At 37.7% G+C, this 26,823-nt stretch overlaps 1 protein-coding gene across 1 annotated transcript in view; it reads right to left on the bottom strand.

Moving 5' to 3' along the window:
• Window positions 1-26,489, bottom strand: part of lemd3 (LEM domain containing 3) — a 49,256-nt gene extending 22,767 nt beyond the window's left edge. The window contains exons 1-3 of the mRNA XM_039769736.1: window positions 25,048-26,489; window positions 5,874-5,914; window positions 5,499-5,568 (exon numbers count right to left, since the gene is read on the bottom strand). Coding sequence (XP_039625670.1) covers window positions 5,499-5,568; window positions 5,874-5,914; window positions 25,048-26,449 — 1,513 coding nt within the window. The 5' untranslated portion in view covers window positions 26,450-26,489. The remainder of the gene's footprint in view (window positions 1-5,498; window positions 5,569-5,873; window positions 5,915-25,047) is intronic.
• Between the last annotated feature and the right edge of the window lie 334 nt (window positions 26,490-26,823).

Genomic DNA, 26,823 nt, shown 5'->3' with positions numbered 1-26,823 from the left:
CAATCAACAGCCTTGAAGTTACATTGCATGGCATCAGCAGAGGATGGACCGTTACGTTGTTTTTCAGAACAGTAAAAGAGTGACACTCCAGGATGAGGACACTGAGTTGCATCTTTCAGGTAAAAATACAAGCTTTGCAAACTTTGCTTCATTGATGTAATAGCTCTTATATGAACATTATTGTTATTACTTACTGTGAAACAGCCAACATTTGGTGATTTTATTTACTAACAGTAAGTCTGGCAATTTTTAGAGTGCTAGCACTTTGAATGGTTGCTCATTGACTTTTACCGGCTACTATAGCTAGTAACCGTTTCGAGTATTAACAGTGCGCAAACGTGTAACACGTTAGTAGAGCGACGTGATTTACAGAAAGTTTTCTTAACATGTGTTACATTTGTCAATGAGGAACCATTGACACATTTACACATTCAAAATTCTAGCACTATAAAAATTGCCAGACTTAGTGTTAGTAAATGAAATCACCAAATGTTCGCTGTTTCACAGTAAGTAATAACAATAATGTTCATAAAAGAGCTGCTACATCAATGAAGCAAAGAAAGATGCGACTCCGTTTTTCTGCAGTCATGTCCTTGTCCCAGAGTGTCACTCTTTTACGGTTCTGAAAAACAACGTGATGGTCCATCCTCTGCTGATGCCAGTGTAACTTCAAGGCCGTTGGTCGATGTCTTGTGAGGAGGACGTTGGGAAGTTTGCACGTGTCGTCAAAAATCATGCAGAAGAAGTAGTACTTACGGTTTCAGACAACGAAAATGCGTCTGTTTTGTTGTTTTTGAGCTATTACACTTTCATTATTTGAATCACAAATAAATCTAGAAAAGTGTGTGTAATTTTAACTTTATGACTGCTATTTGTTATCACAGAATTACAAAATACCTTATTTTCTCTCATTTTATTCTTTAATCAAAAATCAAAATCTGAAAATTCCTTTCATTTTCGTTTTTTCATTTTTGCTTCTAAAATGAAATTTCAAATACCAAAAAGTACACGGACCGGCCCTCAATGTTTTGTACTTCTGAATGAGATAACTGTTAGTGTTATCTTCCTGTTCACATGTTTTGAATTTAGAAGTTTACAGTGAGCATTTAATAGTGAATATGTAATGTTTTAAATTAACCTAGATATGTTTAATCTTCCCGAAAGTTTTTTTTTTTTTCCCCAGACAGACTTTTTGTTCATTTTATGTGGTCTTCAAATAAGTAAGGCAGAGTGATTTTGGTAAAAACCTGTTTAGATTTGTGTTCTGTGTGAAGAAAAGTATGCCATTTGCAATAAAAAAACTCATAAAATAGTTCATTTGCATTTAATGTTAATGGTTCAAAGAATGTCAGGCTGAATGGTCGGCACACGCACATTTTCACTTCACCAAATACGTCCCTCTTTGCAAAAAGTTTGGACACCGCTGTCTTACATTCTCTCTCTGCTCTACTTTCAAGACAAATATAGAGTTAATTTATGGAACAGAGAATGTCTTGCAAAGTCCAGGGACCATCTTAGCAAAGTGCTTCCTGAAGGCTTCCGTTTTTTAGCTCCGAGATTTGGTCTTTATTTCAATATCAGGCATACAATACTACTCGTGCTATATAACTGCTGCCAGAGATTCTAACCACTCCAGTACTTCTCAGTCTCACAAACTAATTGTTTTAGCCAGATTAACTACCAAAGGTGCTTGATCTTACTTACAAGGTGGCTACTGGTAATTTATCATTTAGTAGCCAGAGTAAGGATTATTTGATCACAGGGTTTCTCAGCTATTTCCACAATCCCAATTAACAGTTAAGCCATGAAAAGCATTACAAAGGGTTCCATGGTAAATATCCATTAATAAATTGGTACCACACTACCAACACATTGTATTATGATGTTAATTTTCAATATATATTCATCACAGGTAGCCAAGGTACAAAATGCTATGTGGTACAGTTTATATGAACTTCAACCTAACACTTAAACCCGAGATGTTAACATACTTTTGTGTTGTCCTTGTACCCAAAATAATGCCAGAGAAGATAAAAAATACAAAATGATGTTTTATTATAAAATCAACACAGGAAAGTTACGAAGAAGTAAAACAAGGTATCAATTCACAGAAAATAAACCCTAAAGCCACACTGTAAACAGACTGCAGTCTTACAAGCATCTTCCTGGCAGGGTGTCTATAACACTTTCACACCTAAAATAAAAATAAAAGCTTCCATTTCTCAACTTTCTACATCATCTTTACAACCTGTATGTCTTCATTTCCAACTGCTGTCTGGATCACTATTCCTTTCCCATCTACTCTTAGTGTACCACCCTTGTGGCCAAAGGGAGCTTTAAAGTTCTGCCCATAGCCAGTTCTGGGACTACCTAGGAAATTATTTCTGGTGTTAAGGCTGAGCAGTGGATCAGTACTTCTAACAGCTATCAGAGATTTTTGCAACTAGACCCAAGGACTCCTATAAAGCACCAGACAATAACAAGTTTTTTTTATTATTGTATTTGTATTATTGTACTGATTTGTACTTTGAGCTACATTTTTTTGTATGAAAATGTGCTATATAAATAAATGTTGTTGTTGTATTTTATTTGAAGCAAACATTCCATACACTCGAGTCAAACATAATAAACCAGAATTCAACTCCCCCTGAGAGAAACGGAGGAGAGCCAAAAGCATGAGCAAATCTTCAAAAACAATAAAAAAGGAGAATGTCTCTCCCCCCAATATAAATGCTTTTTCTAAGATTAGATTAATTAGATCTTGCTATATTTTAAAAATGTTTTGAACAGATCTTCTAATTAAGAATTAATTCCCCAATTTCAAATACAGTAGTATAGAACATCAGTTACCCACTGACTAACAACAGGTGGGCTGGGATTCTTCCAGTTGAACACGATATGTCTACATGCTAGTAGTGTGGTAAAGGCAATTACAATCAATATGTCCTTCTCCACTTTAAGCCCATCTGGGAGAACACCAAACGCAGCTGTAAATGAGTTAGGAGTGATTGTGACACAAAGGCTGTCCAATAGGCATTCAAAAATATTTGTGCAGAATGTTGCAACGTTCACCGGTTGAATCTTGCCCTGGACACATTTTGGACAATTTTACACATGGTAACTGTGCTTGATAAAAGATTTTAAGTTGAATGATTTAATGCTTTGTGAAAATGGAGCTAGAGAATATCCTATGAGTGGCTGCCTTCTACTCCTTTTCTGAAATGTTAAGAGAAAGATCTTTTCCCCATCATACCCTGGGATCTTTGAAAGGAAGTGACTTTAAAATGTTTTTATATGTTATTGAGATGCTGTTTACACAGTTCTCCAAGTGTTTTTTAAACATTAAATACTGTGTAGGTTTGAGATGGCTGAAAAAGATGATTATCCTGTAGGGGTAAAAGCTTCTCTGTCTTAGGGATTGTTTACACTTCACATTCAGAACATGTACATGCACGCATCATGGCTGCCACACGTTCCCAGCTTTCATTTCACGCGTCCTCTGAGCAGGTCCTCAGAAATTAACGTGATGTATACGCGAGTTGCAGTACCAGCAAAAAGTCAGGGGGCGTAGTGTTCTAAAAGTTGGAATGTGACATCAGTCTCTGTATACTATCTACATGTGACAGAAAGCCACTTTGCGGATCCTACAGGATTAATGTGTGCGCTTCGATGTTTGATGAATGGTTCGATGTGGTGAAGCAAAATGCCGACATACAGATGCATTAGTGGTGCTTTTATATTCAAGCGTCGCATATTCCCAATCGTAATGGCACGATACATTTTAAAAGTCTCACATACTGTCTTGTGTGCCGTGCCGTGTTTTTCTGTGGCTTCCTCCGGACCTGACAGAAGCGGCAAACAGCAATAGATTGCCACACAGAACACATTAAATGCATGATATTCCAACTCTCTGCAAATTTAGAATCCTAAGATTTATACTTGATATCACTTTCATGATTAAATGCATTAAAGTATGTATGTTACATTTTACAGATAAATCGTTAATTTCATTTATATAATGAACACTGTTAATTATTACACACATAGGGGTAACACAAGGGCAGAGTGGTAGCGCTGCTGTCTCGCAGGGAGTCACATCAGTTGTATTCTCTGCCTGGAGTTGGCATGTTTTCCTGCTGGGTTTCCACACTGTGCTCCGGTTTCCTTCCAAAGATATGCAGATTTGGCAACACTAAAATGATGCTAGTGTATGCAAGTGCTTGTATTCCACCTTGCGATGAGCTGATGCCTCGTCCAGGGATTGTTTCTGCCTCGTGCCCAATGCTAGCTGGAATGGACACATCCCTGGATTAATGGATTTAATCATTAAACATCCTTTTCGGAGATATTGTGGTAAGATGTCATCGGAATTTAATGGGTGTTCCAAGCAATTCACAACACAGCGAAGCTGAACCTGTTTTCACCGTGATAATATCTATCACTGCCATCTGGTGGACTCCTCCAGATTTACATAAAGTATGCATGTAAGTATAAACAGTACAACACTTGCATGGCAGAAGTGTCTGCTGCAACATGCATCGCGTGAAGTATAAACCCGGCCTAAAAGTGCTTCCTGCATTGGTTCCATATTCTAAGTGAATTATGAACAATTGGATTATTAGTATATTGACAATAACTTATTTACTGGGGCACAAGGAAAGGGCATACAAAAAGTACAGCAAGATTTTATTTCTACTGTAGACCAGGATTGAGTATATTCATCAATTTGTGTCACTGTCCAGGTCACTTGTATATTTGCAGCCCAGTAATAAATTTGAAAATTAGGTAATGACATGCCCATTTCTACTTTAGGTTGTTGTAGAGTCACCGTTATATAAGCATGGATGTTTCAAATTCAAATAAATAATGGTATAATTGAATCTAATTTTTTTAAAGAATGATTTGATAATGTACATGGGGATGCCCCGAAATAGAAAAGAAGGATGTTCATCTTGACAGTATTGATTTTCCCTGCTAAAGTGAGATGGAGGGTAAACCATTTGTTCACATTTTAATTTTTTTTCATGCAGATATTAAAACTTTGTTGAAATACATCTTTATATTTACTTGTGATGTTTACCCCTAGGTATTTGAACTGATCTGCTAAAATAAATGGGAAGGTATCCAGTCTAATATTGTGCGCTAGAGGATCCACTGGAAAAAAGCACTTTAATTCAAATTATTTTTGAGTCCAGATATCAAATCAACAAATCAAATCAAATTAATAATATACTGAACAATTACGCAAAACTTGGTTGACCTAAGTGAAAGCGTACTCGGGTTATTGTGTTTACATACACACACACAGACATAATTTGAGACTCAGGAAGGTCTAAGATGTCAAGATTCATCAAAATCTTGACATCGAATCTTTGGACAATTACAATACTTTCCCTATACTTTGGTTATGAGAAAGTAACTATGCATACCTCAATAAGCTAAATACACACACACACATTTAAAGAATTGCTGTGAGCTACTGGAAAATGCCAACTTACCTGCAATCTTTGCTAAATGATCATGGAGGTGAAGCAAAATGTTTAATATTGCAGATTTTTCTTTATCCCCCTAAAAATATAAATAAAAACAAAATAAAACTCTCTTAAGGCATAAATGGATGGAAAATGGCTAGTGACGTTCCAGGACAAAAAAATGTAAAAGTTTTATAAAAAAAAAACTGGATATGGTAAAGCAGGTAGCATAAACTGAAACTGCAGGCTCAATGAAAAACACTTTTAAATATATGAGACAGATGGAATGAGCAATTTTAATTTATCATACTCTAGCAATACAACAAAGCAAAATGTTTTTATGACATAATGTACCATAAAATAAATAATAGTTTAAAAAATTCTAACAAAGTTGATACTTACATATGATCTGTCAAAATCACTTCCAAAAGGATGACTCTTAACTGGGAGAAAAGTGAAAACAAAATCAATGTTAAAAGTAGTCTACAATAATCTGAAGTTATACACTATCTTTGTTAATAAAGTAATATTACTCAGATATATATGTAATGTTTTTAAAGGATCTATTTATCCATTTATGGACAAATACAGTTTAATACAATTCAATGCTTGATACTGCCAGATCATATCTCAGCAGCATTAGGCAAAAGGAGGACTGAATTCTGAATGGACTGCCAGTCTATTGTGGGTAACACTCTTACACAAACCCACAGTGGGCTTGTATATCTGTGGGAAAAAAAAAAAAAAAAAATACACAAACACACACACAAGTGAAAGGAAAATTTCATAATGACACGTTCCACAGAATCACTGGTTCTGATTCACTTCATTGTTGTCTTAGATGTATACTTAAAATATCTAGTAGGTTGCATTTAAAAAAATTAACATCAAGATTTCTAAATGAAATTATGAGTAAACATTCAGATACCAACAGCAATGGAAAATTAAAAAAAGTAACTGTGCAGTCATTTCCCTTTTAGAACAAGGCACGAAGCTGTACCAAAGTCGGCAGAGTAAAAATTAACTGTTAACGAAAAGTTTAGCTGATAATTATTTAACACTCTGTAGCTGCAAAAGTATAAAATATTGGTTTTACCTCAATTTTCTTGTCAATAGATTTGAGTTGTCTGTTTCTTGGTATAATTTATACTTTACAGACATTATTAATCTGCTTAATAATGAATATAACTGTTAGGCATATTTGATGTATTTATTTATTAATTGGCTCGCTTTAATCCAAGGCAATATAGAACACTGAGATATAATTGGGTCTATTTCTGTTGTTCTCTAATTGGAGCAAAGGCAGGGGAAGTGCCTTATCATTGTCACACAATATCTGTAGCGCGATTGGAACTCACAACCTCATGGCAAGAAATCCAAAATGTTAACTACTACACCACACTGTGTCTATGGATAATGTCAATCTCAATTTAGGATTGTCTTTTTAAGAATACATGTGCAATAGGTTTTAGAGTGGATCCATTGTAACAACCAGGTCTAAAGAGCCCAAAACCCTAATTATTTGGTTGAGATTAAAGTTGGACAAAATTATATAAAATTATGTTAATAATGAAAAATACCATTTTAAAAAAAATTTTAGATCGAGAAAATAGTCAACAGAGTAATCACATACAAAATAATCTTTTAGGGAAGCCCTAATCGTACTGCATGTGTAGCTACGGTTGCACAGTATACCAGTCTTGGAAAAGGACAAAAAACCCCAAAATTTTAAAACAGTATGGTGCAAGCAGTTTGAGATTTTTGTTACCAGAAGAAAATGCCTGCTTTTCTCTCAATAATATCAACTGTGGCACAGCAGTTAAGGTATTCTTTTCCCAAATAGTATCCAATCACACATTTGAGACACCAATTTTGCAGTTTTTGTTGGATTAGCAGGAAAATATTTACCAATTTCTTCTTTTACTTATTTAATGTAGCTAACATGCCATATTTGCAATGATACAAAGGAACATTGTGTTTATTATCACAACAAGTTACACTTTTTTTATCTTCAGGCTAAACGTACACTAGAAACTTGAACATGACTGGCACCATCTATAAGGTAAGAGTCGTATGATATACTGTATAGTGGCATGCAAAAGTTTGGGCATCCAAGATTAAAATGTCAGTTACTATGAATGGTTAAGTGAGCAGAAGATAAACTGAACAGCAAAAAGACAAAGATGACATTTCTTTAATATTTTAAGCAAAATTACATTTTATATTTGAAATGCACACTATACCAAAAACAATGAAAAGGGTCTGAAGCAAAAGTTTGGGTACCCGACATGGTCAGTACTTCGCAACACCCCCTCTGCCAAGTATCACAGCTTATAAATGTTTTTTGTACTTGGCTAAAAGTTTTTCAGTTTTTACTTGGGGTATTTTCACCAATTCCTCCTTAAAAAGGCTTCAAATTGTGCAAGGTTCTTGGGCCATCTTGCAAGCACTTCTCTTTTGAGATCTACCCACATAGTTTCAATGATATTTAGGACAGGGGACTGTGAGGGCCATGGCAAAACCATCAGCTTGCATCTCTTGAGGTATTCCATTGTAGATTTTGAGGTGTGTTTGAGTGCAGTGCTATGAAAAATTCTCAGTTAAAATACAAGTATAGAGTATAACAATTACTAAATATAGTAGTAGTCCTCATAAGAATACAGATTTGTTAAAACACATGAAGAACAAGGTAAAAATAGAGTAAGTAAAACTAGAGCTGCATCTATGAACAACAATGCAACTGGAAGGACATCTAACTTAATTTTAAGACATAAAGGCTGCTCTATAGGTCGTTTAAATTTTTATTTTACTTGTCCTAGTGACATTTGTGATAACAGACTTGGCAAGCCAAGGCATTCTTCCAAGTCTCACAAATGAATCATAATTACATTTTGGGCAATTCTAAGTGTTCCTAGGCCAGCTGAGACACTTCTGAAAGTTATGCAAACATTTCCAACAGATACAAGTACAATTCTGAAGCATAAACAAACTGTCGAAACTACATCATTGGATGCACAAGACATTTGCTATCACGGAAGAAACAAATGATTTTTGTTACTACACATGTGCCACAAAGGTGGAAAGATGGGGGTTATTTTTCACAGCGATCGTACTTCATACTTAGCACCCTTACAGTGGATCTCAAGGGCAAGACATAAAAACAAAATAAAGCTGACATAATGAAATTAAATTAAAACATGCAATCAACAATAAAAAGTGAGAGAATGAAATTAACAACCTCCAGGCTTTACACAACATCTTAGTCGAGTGTCCATATGTGTATAGAAGAATGAGATGTTGCGGAAAGCTCCCATCCTACAGGCTTTGGCACACTTATTCATAGAGCTGGGGTGGGTGGCACAGAGTTATAGCCACCCCTTGGAAGATATGAACATATACAAAACTACAAAACAGGCGTAAAGATCAAGGGCTCTGTACAATATAAATTTCTGAAGCAGCTCTCTTGTGATGGCACTGCATTTAAGCAATTTCATTTAACGCACACGATTTTGCTGAGGAAGCACCGAGTTAGATTAACAAATGAGTGTGGAGAATGTTACACCATCATAATGGAGGAATATTTTGGACAAAAATAAGTAAGCACAATAAAGTACAGTGAAATATAACAATAAATACATAATAGCATTAAATATAGGAGTCTGTATTTTCTCCCCATGCAAGGGTTTCATCCTATAGTCCAAAGACATGCATTTAGGTGCATTAGCAGTACTAAACTGGCCCTAGTTTGTGGGCGTGTTCAACTGTGGGGACTGTATTGGACAAGTGATGAGCAGTGCCTGGTTGTCTCCACACATACCACTTAGAATTAAGGCCAAAAAGTTATATCTTGGTCTCATCAGACCAGAGAATCTTATCACCATCTCAGAGTCCTTCAGGTGTCTTTTAGCAAACTCCATGCGGGCTGTCATGTGTCTTGCCTCTCCTCGGTGTGTGGAGACAACCAGGCACTGCTCATCACTTGTCCAATACAGTCCCCACAGTGAAGCATGGCGGTGGCAGCATCATGCTGTGGGGGTGTTTTTCAGCTGCAGGGACAGGAAGACTGGTTGCAATTGAGGGAAAGATGAATGTGGCCAAGTACAGGGATATCCTGAACAAAAACCTTCTCCAGAGTGCTAAGGACCTCAGACTGGGCCGAAGGTTTACCTTCTAACAAGACAATGACCCTAAGCACACAACTAAAATAATGGAGTGGCTTCACAACAACTCTGTGACTGTTCTTGAATGGCCCAGCCAGAGCCCTGACTTAAACCCAATTGAGCATCTCTGGAGAGACCTAAAAATGGCTGTTCACCAACGTTTACCATCCAACTTGACAGAACTGGAGAGGATCTGCAAGGAGGAATGGCAGAGGATCCCCAAATCCAGGTGTGAAAAACTTGTTGCATCTTTCCCAAGAAGACTCATGGCTGTATTAGCTCAAAAGGGTGCTTCTACTAAATACTGAGCAAAGGGTCTGAATACTTCAGTTTTTCTTTTTTAATAAATCTGCAACAATTTCAAAAATTATTTTTTTGTCTGTCAATATGGGGTGCTGTGTGTACATTAATGAGGAAAAAAATTAATTTAAATGATTTTAGATAGATACAGTCATGTGAAAACATTAGGACACCCTTTGAAAGCATGTGGTTTTTTGTAACATTTTTAATAAATGGTTATTTCATCTCCGTTTCAACAATACAGAGAGATTAAAGTAATCCAACTAAACAAAGAAAACTGAAGAAAAGTCTTTTCAAGATCTTCTGTAAATGTCATTCTACAAAATGCCTATTCTAACTGAGGAAAAGATAGGACACCCTTGCCCCTAATAGCGAGTGTTACCTCCTTTGGCTGAAATAACTGCAGTGAGACGGTTCTTGTAGCCATCTACCAGTCTTCGACATCGGTCTGAGGAAATTTTACCCCACTCCTCAATGCAGAACTTTTTCAGCTGTGAGATGTTTGAGGGGTTTCTTGCACGTACAGCCCTTTTCAAGTCACCCACAGCATCTCAATGGGATTCAAATCTGGACTTTGACTTGGCCATTCCAGGACTCCCCATTTCTTCTTTTCAGCCAATCTTTGGTTGATTTACTAGTATGTTTTGGGTCATTGTCATGTTGCATGGTCCAGTTCCGCTTCAGCTTTAATTTTCTAACTGATGGTCTCACATGTTCTTCAAGCACCTTCTGATACACAGTAGAATTCATCGTGGATTCTATGATGGTGAGCTGACCAGGTCCTGCTGCAGCAAAGCAGCCCCAAACCATGACACTTCCACCTCCATGCTTCACAGTTGGTATGAGGTTCTTTTCTTGGAATGCTGTGTTTGGTTTACGCCAAACATGTCCTCTGCTGTTGTGTCCAAATAATTCAATTTTGGACTCATCTGTCCAAAGAACATTATTCCAGAAGTCCTGGTCTTTGTCAACTTTATCTCTGGCAAATGTCAGTCTGGCCTCGATGTTTCTCTTGGAAAGCAAAGGTTTCCTCCTTGCACACCTCCCATGCAAGTTAAACTTGTACAGTCTCTTTCTGATTGTAGAGGCATGTACTTCTACATCAACAGTAGCCAGAGCCTGCTGTAGTTCTCGAGATGACACTTTAGGGTTTTTGGAGACCTCTTTTAGCATCTTGCGGTCTGCTCTTGGGGTGAACTTGCTGGGGCGACCAGTCCTGGGCATGTTGGCAGTTGTTTTGAAAGCCCTCCACTTGTAGACTATCTTCCGGACAGTGGAATGGCTGATTTCAAAATCTTTTGAGATCTTTTAAATCCCTTCCCAGACTCATAGGCTGCTACAATCTTTTTTCTGAAGTCCTCTGACAGCTCTTTTGTTCTCACCATGGTGCTCACTCTCACTTCAACAGTCAGGAGCACACCAAACTAAATGTCTGAGGTTTAAATAGGGCAAGCCTCATTCAACATGCAGAGTAACGATCTACTAATTATGTGCACCTGGTGTGATATACCTGTGTGAGATCTGAGCCAATTTAAGAGGGAATACATGTGAGGGTGTCCTATCTTTTTCCTCAGTTAGAATAGGCATTTTTGTAGAATGACATTTACAGAAGATCTTGAAAAGACTTTTCTTCAGTTTTCTTTGTTTAGTTGGATTACTTTAATCTCTCTGTATTGTTGAAACGGAGATGAAATAACCATTTATTAAAAATGTTACAAAAAACCACATGCTTTCAAAGGGTGTCCTAATGTTTTCACATGACTGTAGATAGATAGATAAATGGCTGCAATATAACAAAGAGTGAAAAATTGAAGGGGGTCGGAATACTTTTCGTACCCACTGTATGTCACAAAATTGCTTATTTCTTTATGAATTTCAATCAATCAATTAACATCTTTATTGTCTTTGTAGCAATGAGATATTGCACAACAAAATTTTAGGTACAATTTTCCAGGGCAAAAATTAAAATAAAAACAAAACACAATTACTCAAGTTAAAACTAAAAAAAAAAAAAAGGGAATAAAATAAGTTCCAAAATAGTCCATAACAGAAGCTTTTATCTGTGGCACCTCTGCAAGAGAACCACCTCTTTCAACCTTCGCAAACATATGCAGTTTTTAATATCTGGAAAAAATTTGTTATTAAATTGCTTAGAGATCCTTAAATAGACAATGTCTTTGCATCCTATGAACAATTACATTCCAAATTTGACAGTCCAGCTACACATTTCTTTCACTGTCTTCAAATTAGGAACTTTGTTAAACAGAACTCTCATCCATGCTGGAAAAAAATATTGCTCAATTTCAAGGACTCCGACATCACCTCTGAAATATATATAACTATTTAATAGTCCCTTTCTTTCAAAGATCCAAGAGGACACTGGGAAAAAGAACTCTCAATTAATATATCAGAAAAGGAGCGGAAAATAGCAATGCAGAGAATTCACTCACACGCCATATGCGCAAAGCATACAATTATTGAACTCAAAATTATATATCGAGCACATCTGTCTCGACTAAAACTCTCTAAAATGTTTCCAGGGCAAGATCCAACCTGCAAACGCTGCAATCAAGTCCCAGCCTCACTGGGTCACATGTTTAGAGCCTGCACCAAATTAACAACATTCTGGACCAAAATGTTTAATTACCTTTCAGACAGCCTTGGTCTCTCAATCCCTCCTAACCCATTAACAGCTGTGTTTGGGGTTCTTTCAGATGGGTTTAAAGTGGAGAAGGACAAACAAACTGTGACTACATTCACTACACTTTTGGCACACATACTTATTCTGATAAACTGGAAGAACCCAAACCCTCCCCTTTTAAGTCAGTGGGAAACCGAAGTTTTATATTATTTGAAATTGGAAAAAAATCAAATACTCAGTTAGAGGATCTGTACAGATTTTTTTCAAAACATGGCAGGATCTAATCAGTAATATTTTAGAATAAGCTCTTAAAGCACAGAGGAAGCAATTATTTCTGTATTTCTTTTTCTTCTCCATTCATCTCTATTGGCTTGCCAAACTCATCAATTTAGGTATGTTTACAAGCCTTAAGTTTTACTCTGTTGGCCATGCTCTCTCTCTCTGGGGAGGGGGTCGACTTGTTCTCAATCCTACTTTTTGTAAAAATTGATTGATTTGTATGGAATGATTGCAATAAAATTAATAAAATATCAAAAAAACAACAACAAAATAGTCCACAAGAGCATTACAATGTTTTCCACTCATACATATATATCTTATTGCACTTGTCCCTTATCTAATGTTAACTTACAGCTGTATTGTAAACATAAGAGTGTATTGTATTGTAAACATGAAGTTGCATTCGGTCAGATTGACCACTTAGCAGCATTCAGCATGGCTGAAGGACAGAAACTGTTTCTCAGTCTTTATATATCTGAAACATCTGCCTGAAGGTAGGAGTTCAAACAATGCATGTCCTGGGTGTGACGGGTCCTGAAGAATCACACAACAGGAACGATGTAGTTCTTCTAGTGAGGGGAGAGGAAAGCCGACTATCCGCTGGGCAATCTTAATGACCCTGTGGAGCTCTCTCCTCTGTGCTACTGTGCAGCTGGAGAACCACGCACAGAAACAGTAGGCCAGGATGCTCTCTACTATGCAGCGGTAAAGGGACACCAGCAGTTTCTCAGGGATGTTGTTCTTCCTAAGTACCCACAGAAGTAGAATCTCTTTTGGGCCTTCGTCACTACTCAGCAGTGTGTGCTCCCCAGGTCAAGTCCTCCCTATTGGTGAAATGTTCATAGAATGGCAGCATGTATGGATGCAGTGGCTCGGTGCTCTTCATTTCATTTATTTGCTCATTTAATTTAATGATACCGCATGCAATATGTAATGAAAACTGGCAATTTCACTCATCACAATTCAGAGGGCGAATTCTAGCGATTAGTCCGCGTTTTCATTGGTGAACTGTTAATGGCACAAGTGCCTTTGGCCATCAAGTGCTACATTTTGAGAAAGCACTTCAGATAAAGACCACCAACGTTGAATTCGGAGTTTCTTGAATTAAAGTTACTGCTTCATACAGTAAACTTTTTCGTGTCCTCCTATTCGATGTGCACAGTCACAACTTTGAGCATGAACACGTGGCACAGGCTTTCAAGACGAACAGAGTATGTTTGTCCACTTTGGAGACGATTCACCAATCAAAACACAAGCATTACTGAGTAGAGCCTGCCTTCTTAATTCTGAGTAGTAAAAGTGATAGTTATCATTTCAGGACTTAGCGCATAATGCACGACATGTAAAAGACATGGGTTTTCTCCCACAGTCTAAACACATGCAGGTTAGGTGAATTGGCAATTTTAAATTGGCCTTAATGTGTATTTGGGGTGTGGGTATGTGTGTGCCCTGCGATGGACTGGCACCCTGTCTAGGGTTTGTTCCTGCCTTGCACCCTATGCTAACTGGGATAGCTCCAGCAGACCCATGTGACCCTCTTCAGGTAAGCAGGTTAGACAATGACTGACTGACATAAAGGAATAAGGAACAAAAGGCATATTTCATGACCCATTTAATTAATACTTGCATTTCATTTTATTATTTTAGTGTCACAATTCAGAATAATTTTATGTATCCATCTATCTATCCATTCATCCATCCATTTTCTAAACCCACTTTATCTTAAGCAATGAGACAGAGTCACAGGGAAGCTGGAGCCTAGCAGGTAGAATAATGCACCTTTCTTTATCTTTGTCCGTGCCAATTAAATATCACCTAAATCCCTTTTATTAGATGACAATGTGTCAACTTTGCTAGTCAATATGACCCATGTAACTAACCATGTTGGGCAGAGAAAAACACAAGTAAAATTTTAAAAAGAAATGTATTAAAATTAGGCTGGTTTACAATGGCAACTGAACATCACAATGATGCGTTTTCACTGGATATTCTAAGTTTGCCAGCCAATTTGACCCATGAACTCATGCTGGGCCAGGCAAATCTTAACTGCAAAATAAAAAGGTATCTGTTTTGTTACAAAGTGCCCATTAAACATCAAAGTTAATCTGAGACATTAGAAATGGGAATATGCTAACTTTTCCAGGCAATTTAAGCCAGGTACTCATATTGGTTAGTGTAAAACTCAACTGCAAATTAACAAAGACATCTTCCTTTTCTCAAAACTGTGACAACTAGGGTGCTCCAAAGCCATTTAACCTTTTACGGTGCCCATTAAACATCACAGTTAATTTCCTTCATTGCCAAGTTTGCCAGTCAGTCTGAACCATGCACCCACACTGGTACAGCAAAACTCAAACTGAATATTAGGTTGGGTCAATGACATCTAACCCTTTATCATGCCAGTGCAACATTACAGTGACATCTGTTCATTAGATACTATATATAAGAGTATGACAAATCTGTCGGTGCATTAGACCCATGTACCCAAAATTGGGTTGGGCAAAGCTCAACAGCAATTTAAGAATGGTTTCATCAGTCTTTTCTCTTAGCCCAATGCCATCTAACCTTCTACAATGCCCATTAAACATCCCAGTTAATTCTATTCCCTAGATATGGGCATGTGCCAACTTTGCCTGTCAATCTGACACATGTCCCCAATTTAAGCAAAACTCAACTCAGATATAGCAAAGGCATCTGTCTTGTTACAAAGCTGTGAAAATAAGGCTGCCCAACATCACCTAACGTTTTACTGTGCCCATTAAACACCAGAGTACTTTTTACCCATTAGATATGCCAAGATTACCATTGAGCTGGGCAAAAATGAACTGTGATTTAACAAAAGCACCTGGCTTGTTGCAAAACTTTGAAAATGAAGTTGGTCCAACTTGATGCAACTCCTTTGAATCCGATCAGACACAAAATGTTAAAAACTCAATCCCAAAAAAAAAAAACTGCATAATATTTTAACTGGCTCTTAACGCTAAATAAGTAACTACAGGCTGGCTGTACTTTGCACAAGCTGTGTGAATAGGAAACTGGCTGGAAGCAAATAATTTCAAGTGCAAGTAAAACAATCACGTTCTACCCATATGTTTGTCTGTTCTTCTTGACATGTGTTAAAGCACTGCTGCATGATCACCAAAGTGAACATTTTTATATGTAGCTTTTAGTTCAAAGTGCAAGACTACTTTCAAGTCTCATGCAAAGTGGTTTGAGTAGTGGGAAAAGCCCTATATAAATGTAAAAAATTATCAAAGTGCACTGAATCTCAGAATACAATCTTGGTTTCATTATTTTACTCCAAGACTATAAATTAAAACTGTTTAAACATGCCAAAACTACCAAAGTTGGTTTCTGAAAGCCATCCCCAAATCCAACAAAATGGAAAGCTTTTGTAATTTTTGCATAAATCACAACAAAATAACGATTCCTTATAGGTTGCAATAAATTACTAGCAATTTAAAATATTTCTAACAAAGTATAGCGTTAGGCATTTAAATATCATCATTTCTCTCTCTCTATCTACTGTATATATCTAACTATATAAAAGCCAATGTCTGTCTGTCTCTGCTTTTCACGAGAGAACTACTTAACGAATTTAGATCAGAAGTTTTTTTCTATAATTTGCTTGAGCATTGTGATTGATTTTGCGGTTTCTCTCATCACACTAAGTACCATAGTTCGCTTGCAGCAATGATATATTTGAGCTAATCCGAAACAGAAGCTGCGGGCCGAGGGGAGGTGGAAGGTTGACGTCAGGAGTCAGGGACTGGTTTACCTCTGGCCACGTTTTGGAGTGTACCTTGCCATTGCTTAGCTAGCGATACACATTTTTTATTGATTTTTAAAGTTTGTCCTGTTTCACTACTATGCGGGCGGAGCGGCGTGGGACAGCTAATATTATATATACAGATACATATATTCACTCACACATTCACTTTAGCAAATGTCATATGAGCAAAATATTTAACAGTCAACTGCATATTTTACAAAAAAAAATTAAAAAAAAAAACCAGCAAACTCTTTTACATCCTTTTACCTAAAATATTCAGCAGCAGTACTCTTTACTTGACCCTTTATAGTATTTCTAAAATATTGATTCTTTTATTTTATGCAATTATTTCACCCTAAAGGTGCATTAGTTTGACTGGCAATTGCAAACTATTCCTTTACAAGTATGAACAAGGGTCTGTGAAAGCGGGTATTGTGATGGCCTGGTGGCATATTCAGAGCAGTTTCCTGCCTTGTGCCCAGTACTACCGAGATAGGCTAAACCTACAACAAGCCTGGATTGGATTAAGAGCATTTGAAAATATTATGTATGAATCTTGTTTGCAATGCTTCATTTATAAAATTGGTGTTTATACGGCAAGAATCTTATCAAACAACCAAATGGCAGATTAAAATAAGGAGAAACATGAATATATCTGACCAACACTGTACAATAGTTCATAGAAAATTTAAAATATTACCAATGTGTATACAACCTACAACAGAACTTTATTAACTACATAAACAAAAATATCCGTATCCAAATTAATAATACTTCTTTAAGAAAATATTGTGCACAAGGTTGAATCAGAACATTTAAAAAAATATTTGAATAAGAAGTGCAATATTAATTTTTGCAAATTAAGTACACTACCCTGTTAATCATTGTTGACTTACTTTCATTATGTTTAGTTGGTGTACTAAATATAGCATACTTCAGTGCTAGACAGTACACAAGAGAAAGGCCACATGCACAGTTTTTGACTGAGCCAGCAATAACTCTAAAAGCTGGAGTCAACTTCAAAGTTGACATAAAGGTGTAGATGGCTTAGAGAGCTACTAAATATGACAAAAGTTGTCTGAAGTGGATTGTTCGATTTTATCGGTTAGATGCCAGCAAAGACTGAAAAATAAATGGAGATATACATACTTCAGGTGTCTATACTCCTTATAGTACAGCATCAAATAAACGTCTACCATTCTCTGGCCATCAGCGAAAACAAGAACTACAGGTCAGACCCCAGTATGCGCTGCAGTTTGTAGCAAAAGTGGCACCAGTGCAAAAATATTACAAGCAGTGTGACTTAAGAATATTATGGTGTTCATACATTTAAGACATTTGTTAGTTGTACATTTTACACAACTTGAGTAATAAATATTTTTATAGTTAATTTTTTATTAACAAATGCTTTTTGTTCAGTGACCATAAAAATGCTAAAACAAACAAAATTTCCTTAAAATGATACTTTTTTAAATTATAAAATATGTACAGAAAATATCCAACTTTTACATTTTTTTTCAGTGTACTGGCAATACATTCCTAATTCTTAAAGTGATAAATATGGATTATGACTTTAATTACGCAGCAGATTTCTTACCAAACCTTATACTGTATAACACACTCTAATGAATAATAAACATAGTACAGACCATTTAAAAAAAACACAAATCTATCAAATGTCTAAATATGTTTATCAAGAAGATAAACATGATTAACAAGTTTACAAGGCTTGACAGTTTAACACAGAAGTTTGTCTATTGTGTACTAAGCAGCAATGTTTCTTATGTCTTCTTTATCTAACTGAAAATGTAAGTTGCTATACTGCACAAAAGCAAGCTCACCATCCAAACTCAAACAAGCAGTGTTTGTTTAAATTAAAAGGACAAAATAAAATAAGCCTGAATTCAATAAAGTAGCTTTTCTTGTCATTTTTCTTATTTCACAGGACTACCTCCTTTTGTTTCCTTTTTCTCTGTTTATTACTGCATTGTTGATCTTTAATGTACAGGCTAAAATTTCAGGTCTTCTGGCTAGTAAAATCTGCCTTACTTCTCTCCACTAACTGGAACTTCATAGCATACCATAATAAAGGAGCACTGTAACTAACTTACCGAAAAGCTTAGAAAAGTATCTGCTAGAAAAAATGCCTTTTGTAATTGGCTAATGTACCAATACTCTTTTGTAGTGAAAATCACTTGTTTTAGATCAGTGGTTGGAGTGATTGTTGCATCACTAATATACAGTTTAACTATTTTGAATTTTGTGTAATTAGGATTCTACTTTTAGTGTTTTTAAAATCAGTAACTACAGCGTCAATGTGGCCATAATGAAATTGCATGTTCCACATACTTAAATGCAAGATATTATTTCTTAATATATACATCTATTGAATTATACAGTACAAGTGTTGTAACATAAGCAGTTGCAAAACATTTTTACATTTTACACAAAAATGCTGCATACACCCGTTTCCATGCTCACTTCCAGATTTATAAAAATTAAACTTGGTGTAATGCCACGCACGTTTTCATGGCAGGGTCCCCCTTTGCGTACGCACTTTTCTGCTTGTCTTTGCAAACTGGTGGCACCCAGTGTCAAAGCAGTGCTACTGTGTCTGTAGTCGGATTTTGTTTTTTAGATTCACATCTATGAAATGTTTTTTTATCAAATGTACTAAAATTAAATGTATATTGTTTACAAATTTAATTCATTTGATTGTAATCATTCGCTAACAATGTAATGGTGCATGGAATGGCCAAACTATTCCAACTACTATGGCTGCCTTGATGTTAGAAGACATCGCAAATGGAAGAATCAGAACAGAGCCCATATTTACAGACTAACTTCTAAGTCAATTTTAAATTTCCAAGAGCTATCCTCTTGGAGCTGTGTTCTGAACGGGCACCTGCTTTACAAAGGCAGACTTTAAGGAATTGTGCTCTACCTGCTCTCAGGTTTTTAGCCACAAGAGCATGAACTTGCTGACAATCAGGTATTTCGCAAACATCACTGAGTTGTGCCATGCCAGCTGTATAGGATGATGATATCCACTTATCCAGACAGGCACGAGTTCCTTGCACTGTGGTGAAACTGGAAAACATAAAAGCACAATTCGCAGAAACATCCAGTTTTACATATGTAATTGCAGCATTGAACTGCACACACATTGATATTGTAACAGCGCTAGACAAGTTACATCAGTCAGGGATGAATCACCAAAAGAATGAGCTGGCATTACATCATATAGAGCTGGAGAACCTATAAAAAAACGATGCTTTATCCAACTAGCATAGCAAAAGGCAAGCAATACTTTAAGGATAGCGAGTAACCTTAAAGTACAGAGCAGAGAATCGATCCATTGTGGCGCTCTGTGACATCACTAAACTATAAAGATACCTTCAGAGAATGAATTTGTTTATGTAAATAGAAAGCCCTATTAATGCGCTTACTGCATAGTGCGCAGAAAGTGTGTCACAGTGTGCAAGCATGTATCTGAAGAGATAGATACTGTATTAATCCCAAGGGGAAATTCATAAATTCACATGTACTATGACATACCAAATGACTAGCCAAGTCATACAGCGTTACATCTTTGTTTGAATGTAATTAGGCCATATCTGTTACAGCATCCACTACTGAACTCTATGTCTCCAGAACAGCATCTGTCAGCACACAGCCAGATGGCCTCCCAGCGGTTTCTGAGGCAAATTTCACGTTTGTTGGGATTTGTAAAAGGGGAGTGCATGGAACTTGGCGTACACAAAGATTTATGCATCTGGATTTTTTTTTGTGTGTAAGCACATTTCCACTTTTCACCATAAGCCATATTTAGTGTAAATTCTACACACGCCACTATAAATGAGGCCCCAGGACTTTGTGATACTTGAAAATTGAATCAATTTGATTCATCCATTAAATATTACTCATAGGTTTTATACCATTAAATGAAAATGATAAACTTTGCAATAGAAAATGTTACAAACAAAATGACTTTTTGACAAACCACATATTAAAAGCATGCTGTGACAAAAAAAAAGCTATGAAGAGTTTGTTTAAATGAAAATATCCTGCATTATATTGGAATCCACCAATTCAACAGTACAAGAAAAATAATGTTTGTATTGTTATTTTTTCAAATTGCTTTTTAAGCAGTATTTTTCAGTTATTGAAGAGAAACTGTCCCTATGCCTATCACAAATGAAATTCAAGTCTTGTTTTGTTATTTGATAGTTATGAATGTGAATGCTAGTTTACTTATGTTACAGCTGGGAAACTACTTGATTCTTTTTTTTTCCTTTTACAATGGTATTAAAATGGTAAATTTCAATGGTGTTTGTATCAAATACAAAAATTATGGTACTGTCATATTCCTAGTCACTTGAGATCATGGTATGTTGCATAATAGCAACATAAATGGGTAAGATTATAAGATGCATTACTTTTTACATCTGAGGTGGGCTGGAGCCCTGCCCAGGGATTTGTTCCTGCTTTGTGCCCTGTGTTGGCTGGGATTGGCTCCAGCAGACCCCCGTGACCCTGTGTTAGGATATAGCGGGTTGAAGAATGACTGAGTGACTTTTTACATTGTAGAGTGCTTCTCTAAATTTAACCAAGCCACAGGGGATGCACATACCAGTGGGTTTCTTTTTACCGGTCCCAAGCCCGGATAAATGGGCAGGGTTACATCAAGGAGGCCATCCAGTGTAAAATTTTGACAAATCAATATGCGGACAACAATACAAATTTCCATTCTGGATCGGTTAAGCCCCGGGTTAACAAAGACCACCACCAGTACCGTTAGCCAACAGGGTGCTGGCGGAAATTGGGCTACTGTTGGCTGAAGATGAAGAAGGAGGAGGAGGAGGAGGAGGAGGAGAAGAACAGGGTGAGACGTGTCCAGAGGCAGGAAGAGAGGAGGAAGGTAAAGAGAGTGAACCTGAGGGTGGGAACTTTGAATGTTGGCAGTATGGCTGGTAAAGGGAGATAGTTAGCAGATATGATGGAGATAAGAAGGTTGATATATTGTGCGTGCAAGAAGGGGAGTACGGCCAGGTGGATCGGAGGTGGATTAAAATTGTTCTCTCATGGTGTGGATAGGAGGAGAAATGGGGTAGGTGTTATTCTGAAGGAACAGTATGTCAAGAGTGTTTTGGAGGTGAAAAGACTTTCAGATAGAGTAATGATTATGAAGCTGGAAATGGGAGGTGTGATAATGAATTTTGTTAGTGCATATGCCCCACAAGTTGAGCGTGCAATGGATAAGAAAGAAGATTTTTGGAGTGAGTTGGATGAAGTGATGAACAGTGTACCCAAGGGACAGAAAGTGGTGATTGGACAGATTTCAATGGACATGTTGGTGAAGGGAACAGAGGAGGCAAGGAGGTGATGGGATACTATACTAATTCCTACTTTTCTCTGTTGTTCTTTTTCTTGTTTTCCACCTGACCAAGGCATGTTGCATTCCCTACATTAATAGATTGAAGGCAGTACCCTAGATGTCCACAGGACCATCATCAAGAAATTCTTTCATGCAAGGCCTGAAAACCATGAGGACTGATTTAGATCATGTATGTTAGGTAGACTGCCCAGTGGAAGCCCTAAGCCCCAAGTACCAGTTGCTGCTATAGCACTGGAGTTCTTAAGTTTTTCCCTGGCTCACTGCAGTTGCTACAGCATTTAATCACAAACCAAATGCTTAATTAGAAGTCAATCCTTGACAATAATGGACTTTTTTATTGCTTTATTGCTGCATATTCGTGTTAGGGGTCGCAGAACTCAATTTTGGTATCAATCTTTGAATTAGACCTTGTTTTAAACTTTTTTCTTTTTAGTTTTTCTCCAGAGCTATCTTTGTTATCTTGGAAACCACCACTTTCAGCATTAATAGTCATGGCTTTACTATGCAATTACACTCTGAGGTGCACAGTGTTGACATCATTGGTGAAACATGATAAAAGGCTCATATGCGCACTTCTTGGTTATCCAAATTTGCGGATACACCAAAAGAAATCTCTGTGCATGACTGTTAGTAGTCTTGATTTTGTAACAAAACTCTTTTCTGTCTTTGATTTTTAGTATAGTGATTTAGTTTGGACAAAATATAGGACAGATTTTCTGTACAGACTTTTTTTTCTGACATTTCTCCTCCTAGTCACTTCAATTTCTAGCTCACCCATCTTTCCTTTAGCAAACATAACAGCTGGAGATTTAATTCTGCAATTTCAAAATCATAAATGTCTGTGTCAGTTGTTCTATCTACCAAGGGTGAGCCAGTCCTGGACAGAACTACTCCAAATGCCCCAAACATAAATCTCTTATGCCGCTGAACTAATTTAAAGTTTCTAAATATGGTTCTGGACAATGAAAGGAAATTAGAATCCCCCAGTGTAAACACAAACGAGGTGACATATAGATGGGAATCAAACTGGTTTTGGAGTATAGGCATGAATTAGAGTTTGTGCATGTGTATGAAAAACCATGCAACCAGCGTTTTAGTTACAACTTGATTCCAATAAAAAAACAGGAGGCAAAACTGAACCTTGTACTCCACAAAGACCAAAAAGAACTACTACATTAACTACTCAAGCCAAAGAAAACCACCCTTTCTCAACTAATTTTGTGGGCTTTCGAGGAAGACTTAGTTCACTTGGCTTCCATTACAGATATAACAAGGCTACTGTTTAGAACAGCTTCTCGTCATACTCTACAAACCATTGTAGTGTGCACAAGTGTTTCTACCAGCGTTCTTTGTTTTTTCTTGGTACCAACTCTTCTCTTACAGACCGAGTTGTTGCCTTTGTATTTTGTGAATGAGGCTGTCTTGACTTTTGTGCCAATTTCATCTGGTATTTTACCTTGGCCTTGAGAAACTTACTTTGCAAAAAAAAAAAAAATAAAAAAGTTCAACATTGAGATGTTGCTTTTTGGATGCTGCTTATAGTTCATAGCTGCTGCATTAAACGTACATTAAACTTACTAGCTTGAAGAACATCTCCCTCCAATAAAAAGAAACGTACAGAACACACTTAAAGCTGATGTCAGCTACAGCGAAGAAAAACTGCAGTATAATCATCCATCCATTATCCAACCCGCTATATCCTAACAGGATCATTGAACCTAACCTGCATGTCTTTGGACTGAGGGAGGAAACCAGAGCACCCGGAGACACACGCAGACACGGGGAGAAAATGCAAACTCCAGCGCACCACAAAATTTCACTATCCATCTAAAAATGTTCTTAAATTTCAAAGATTCCACGTGACATTCTGAAAAGTCCCTGGCATGAATTAGACTCAAGTAAACTAATCAGGCAGCTTCCGCAAAGTGAAGCATCTACATAACAAAACAACTATAACCCTAACCTGCATAATAAATGTAATTTCAGAAACAAACATTACATACAGCACGACACTGATACAAGTACAAACTGACAGATGGGTACTGCTTTGAATGCAAGTTGATTTTTAACATTTAGACAAGTGGTTCTTAATACATTTCATCTAACCACATTCCTCCTTTGGGCAATAGCACAACTAAAAATTGCAGAGGGAATTCTAGAATTAATAAATAAAAAAATAATATGTAGATGACTTGATTAAACTAACTTTACCTAAAACATGGAAACAATCTCTCTTTAATCACATTATAAAAAAAGACCTCAATAAAAGCAGATTTTACAAAAAAATGGAAGAATGGCGGGTACAATATGATGCCCCAAGGTGAATAAAAAATAGCTGGTTTTACATATTTTTTCATATACAATCTGGGATACAAACATGGCAATTCAGGTTTATGTTGTGAAAAAATGTGATTAAAATTAACTTTTTATGTTAACAAAAAAATAACCAGTTTGTAATTTAAGTGCACTAAAACAAATATTTAATTTAACTTTGTGTACAGAGTTTTCTTACGTTCATTTAGTATTATGGGTTATTCAGGTCCAAATCAAGGAGACATGCACATTAGGTGTATTGATAATTCCAACGTGGCTTTAGTGACATGGTGTCCCCTACCTTTGGCCTATTGTTGCCAAGTCTGGCTCTCACTCACATAATCCTAAATTCTATTAGGTTGATTTCAGAATGTCAGTGCTACTTTTGTTATTATCCACACTAATGACAATAGAAAATCTGCTCTCTGTCGATTTTAGGTGCAGTGAAAGTCAACTCTAATAGACAGACTGCCTACATATGTAGTTCAGTTCTCAAATGATTCAGTAAAGAGTTATTCTTGCACAGGTGATGTTGGCTAACTTGACATTACAGTAAAAAGCTGTCACTGATAATTCTACAAAAGCCTCAAAATTAGTACTTGTGGAAAAGATAACTACTAACCTATAGACGGGGAAGAATCTACATAGCAACGTACTTTGGGCCTGGATGGCAAAGAAAAAAAAAAACAAAGTGTCAAAAATCTTTTACTCACTTGCCACGGCCGTTTCGACGCTTCCAGAGCCTCTCATCCTTAGGTACAGAAGACCCAACAAGACGAAAAAAAGGCAAGCGGCAGTTAAAAGGAACATTGACAGGTAGTGGGCGCTGACCCCACTGGTGGCGGACACCTCTTCCCCTTTAAACTGCTGCAGGAGCTCCTCTTCCGGCTCAGTCAGTTTCTTGCTCTGGGGGACTTTACACGTTACGTGGTTGGAGATGGTATGATTCGAGTGATTAGTGCGAACTGAAGCATTACCGCAACTGCTGCTGGTGGTCGTAGTGGTGGCGCCGCTGAAACTATTGTATATGGACACTCTGGGCTTTGTGAATGAAGAGTAACTTCCAAGATCCACATGGTTACTGTCAAGAGTCGGACTGCTCAGCATTACGTTCGACGGCAAGTCAGCTTTTCTCTCCGAGTAGGGGGGGCGGCGACTGGCACTCTCACTAATACTGCCTATAGCGGACCCCCGCCAGTCTATACTCTCCACCTCGTCTAGACTCCTTTCAGGATACTTGTCGCGCATTGCGCTCACGCCGCCTCCTGTTCTTTCCTGGCAGTTCTCCAACCCCCTGGCACTTTTATGAGCAGACAGCTCGGAAGGAGTCAGGCTCCGTCTGGGACTCAGACGGCGACTACGGGGGTGGTGCTGCTTCTGCATGTCATCCTCTTCATCCCTATCCTCCTCCGAGTCGGAGTATTCCTCCTGCGGCTTGCTGCAACTGTACACGAACCGACTGCTATTGAGCCCACGGCCGTTTCGTTGCTCTCGCTCATCTTCCTCGTTGATCTCACCGTTGACTAAAGGCTCCGTACTGTAAAATAAGTCCGTAGTGCATTTTCTCTTTCCCAACCAGAATGGGCTCCCTTCCCTGCTCTTCTTCCCTTCTAAATTATCAAAGTTTGGATCGCTACTCACGTCCAGCCTTTGGTTTCTGTTGCTGGGGAACGCCGGCCTAAGCTGCTCGTAGTAGTAATGGTGGTAGTGATGCTGCCCTGACGACCGATCTCTTCTTCGACTAGATGTGCTGTTCAGGTCGCCCTTCTGGTTCACCTCTGCATCCGACTCGTCCGAGCTAAAGCCCAAAAGCGGTTTGCTCGCTGTCTCCAAGTACTCTTTGTTGAGCGCCAGCCGACCTCCAGAGCTTCTGCCGCCGCTGGCGCTCATGCGGGTGACGTCACGGCTGGCCGGCCTGGCTCCAGGCGCAGACGCTCCCGCCGCGCCGACGCTTCTCGTTTTGTTCGCCCTACTACCCTTCTGTTGCTCTTCTCGTAGCTTCTTCAACTTTTTCAAATATACCGGTCGAGTGCTCTCGGTAACCGGACCGGGGGAACAACCGAGTCGCTTAAGTTCAGCTAAGAGCTCTTCATCCGTTAGCTGCGCAGCCGCCATTATTTGCCCTCGACAATTGCACAGGGCTCTGCAGGAAGTGACGTCAGGCAGGCGAAGAAATGAAACTTCAGGGAGTCGCGCGCGACATCTCGCGTAAAGAGATAGGAACTTTGGTTCCTTACCTGCAAGGAACACCTAATATAAGTACGAAAAGTATTGGTAAGCTTCTTAAAGAGAGACAGCGAGGCACAAGAAAATTAAACGCAATCATATGCGTATAAGTGAAATTATATTAAAATATGAAATAGGCGTTAATAGACATAAGATTTTTTTTGTAATTTCTTTATTTAGAGGAGCTGATCTGCATTTCTCAAGAAAGTTACCCAACCTGTATACTGTAGCTCACGATAACAACGTTGGCTTCGTGTGTTGAT

Source organism: Polypterus senegalus, chromosome 11, assembly GCF_016835505.1.
Source record: "Polypterus senegalus isolate Bchr_013 chromosome 11, ASM1683550v1, whole genome shotgun sequence".
In the NCBI taxonomy this organism is placed as follows: Eukaryota; Metazoa; Chordata; class Cladistia; order Polypteriformes; family Polypteridae; genus Polypterus; species Polypterus senegalus.
Note: the sequence above shows the minus strand (reverse complement) of the source record. Positions and strands in the feature narration are given on the sequence as shown.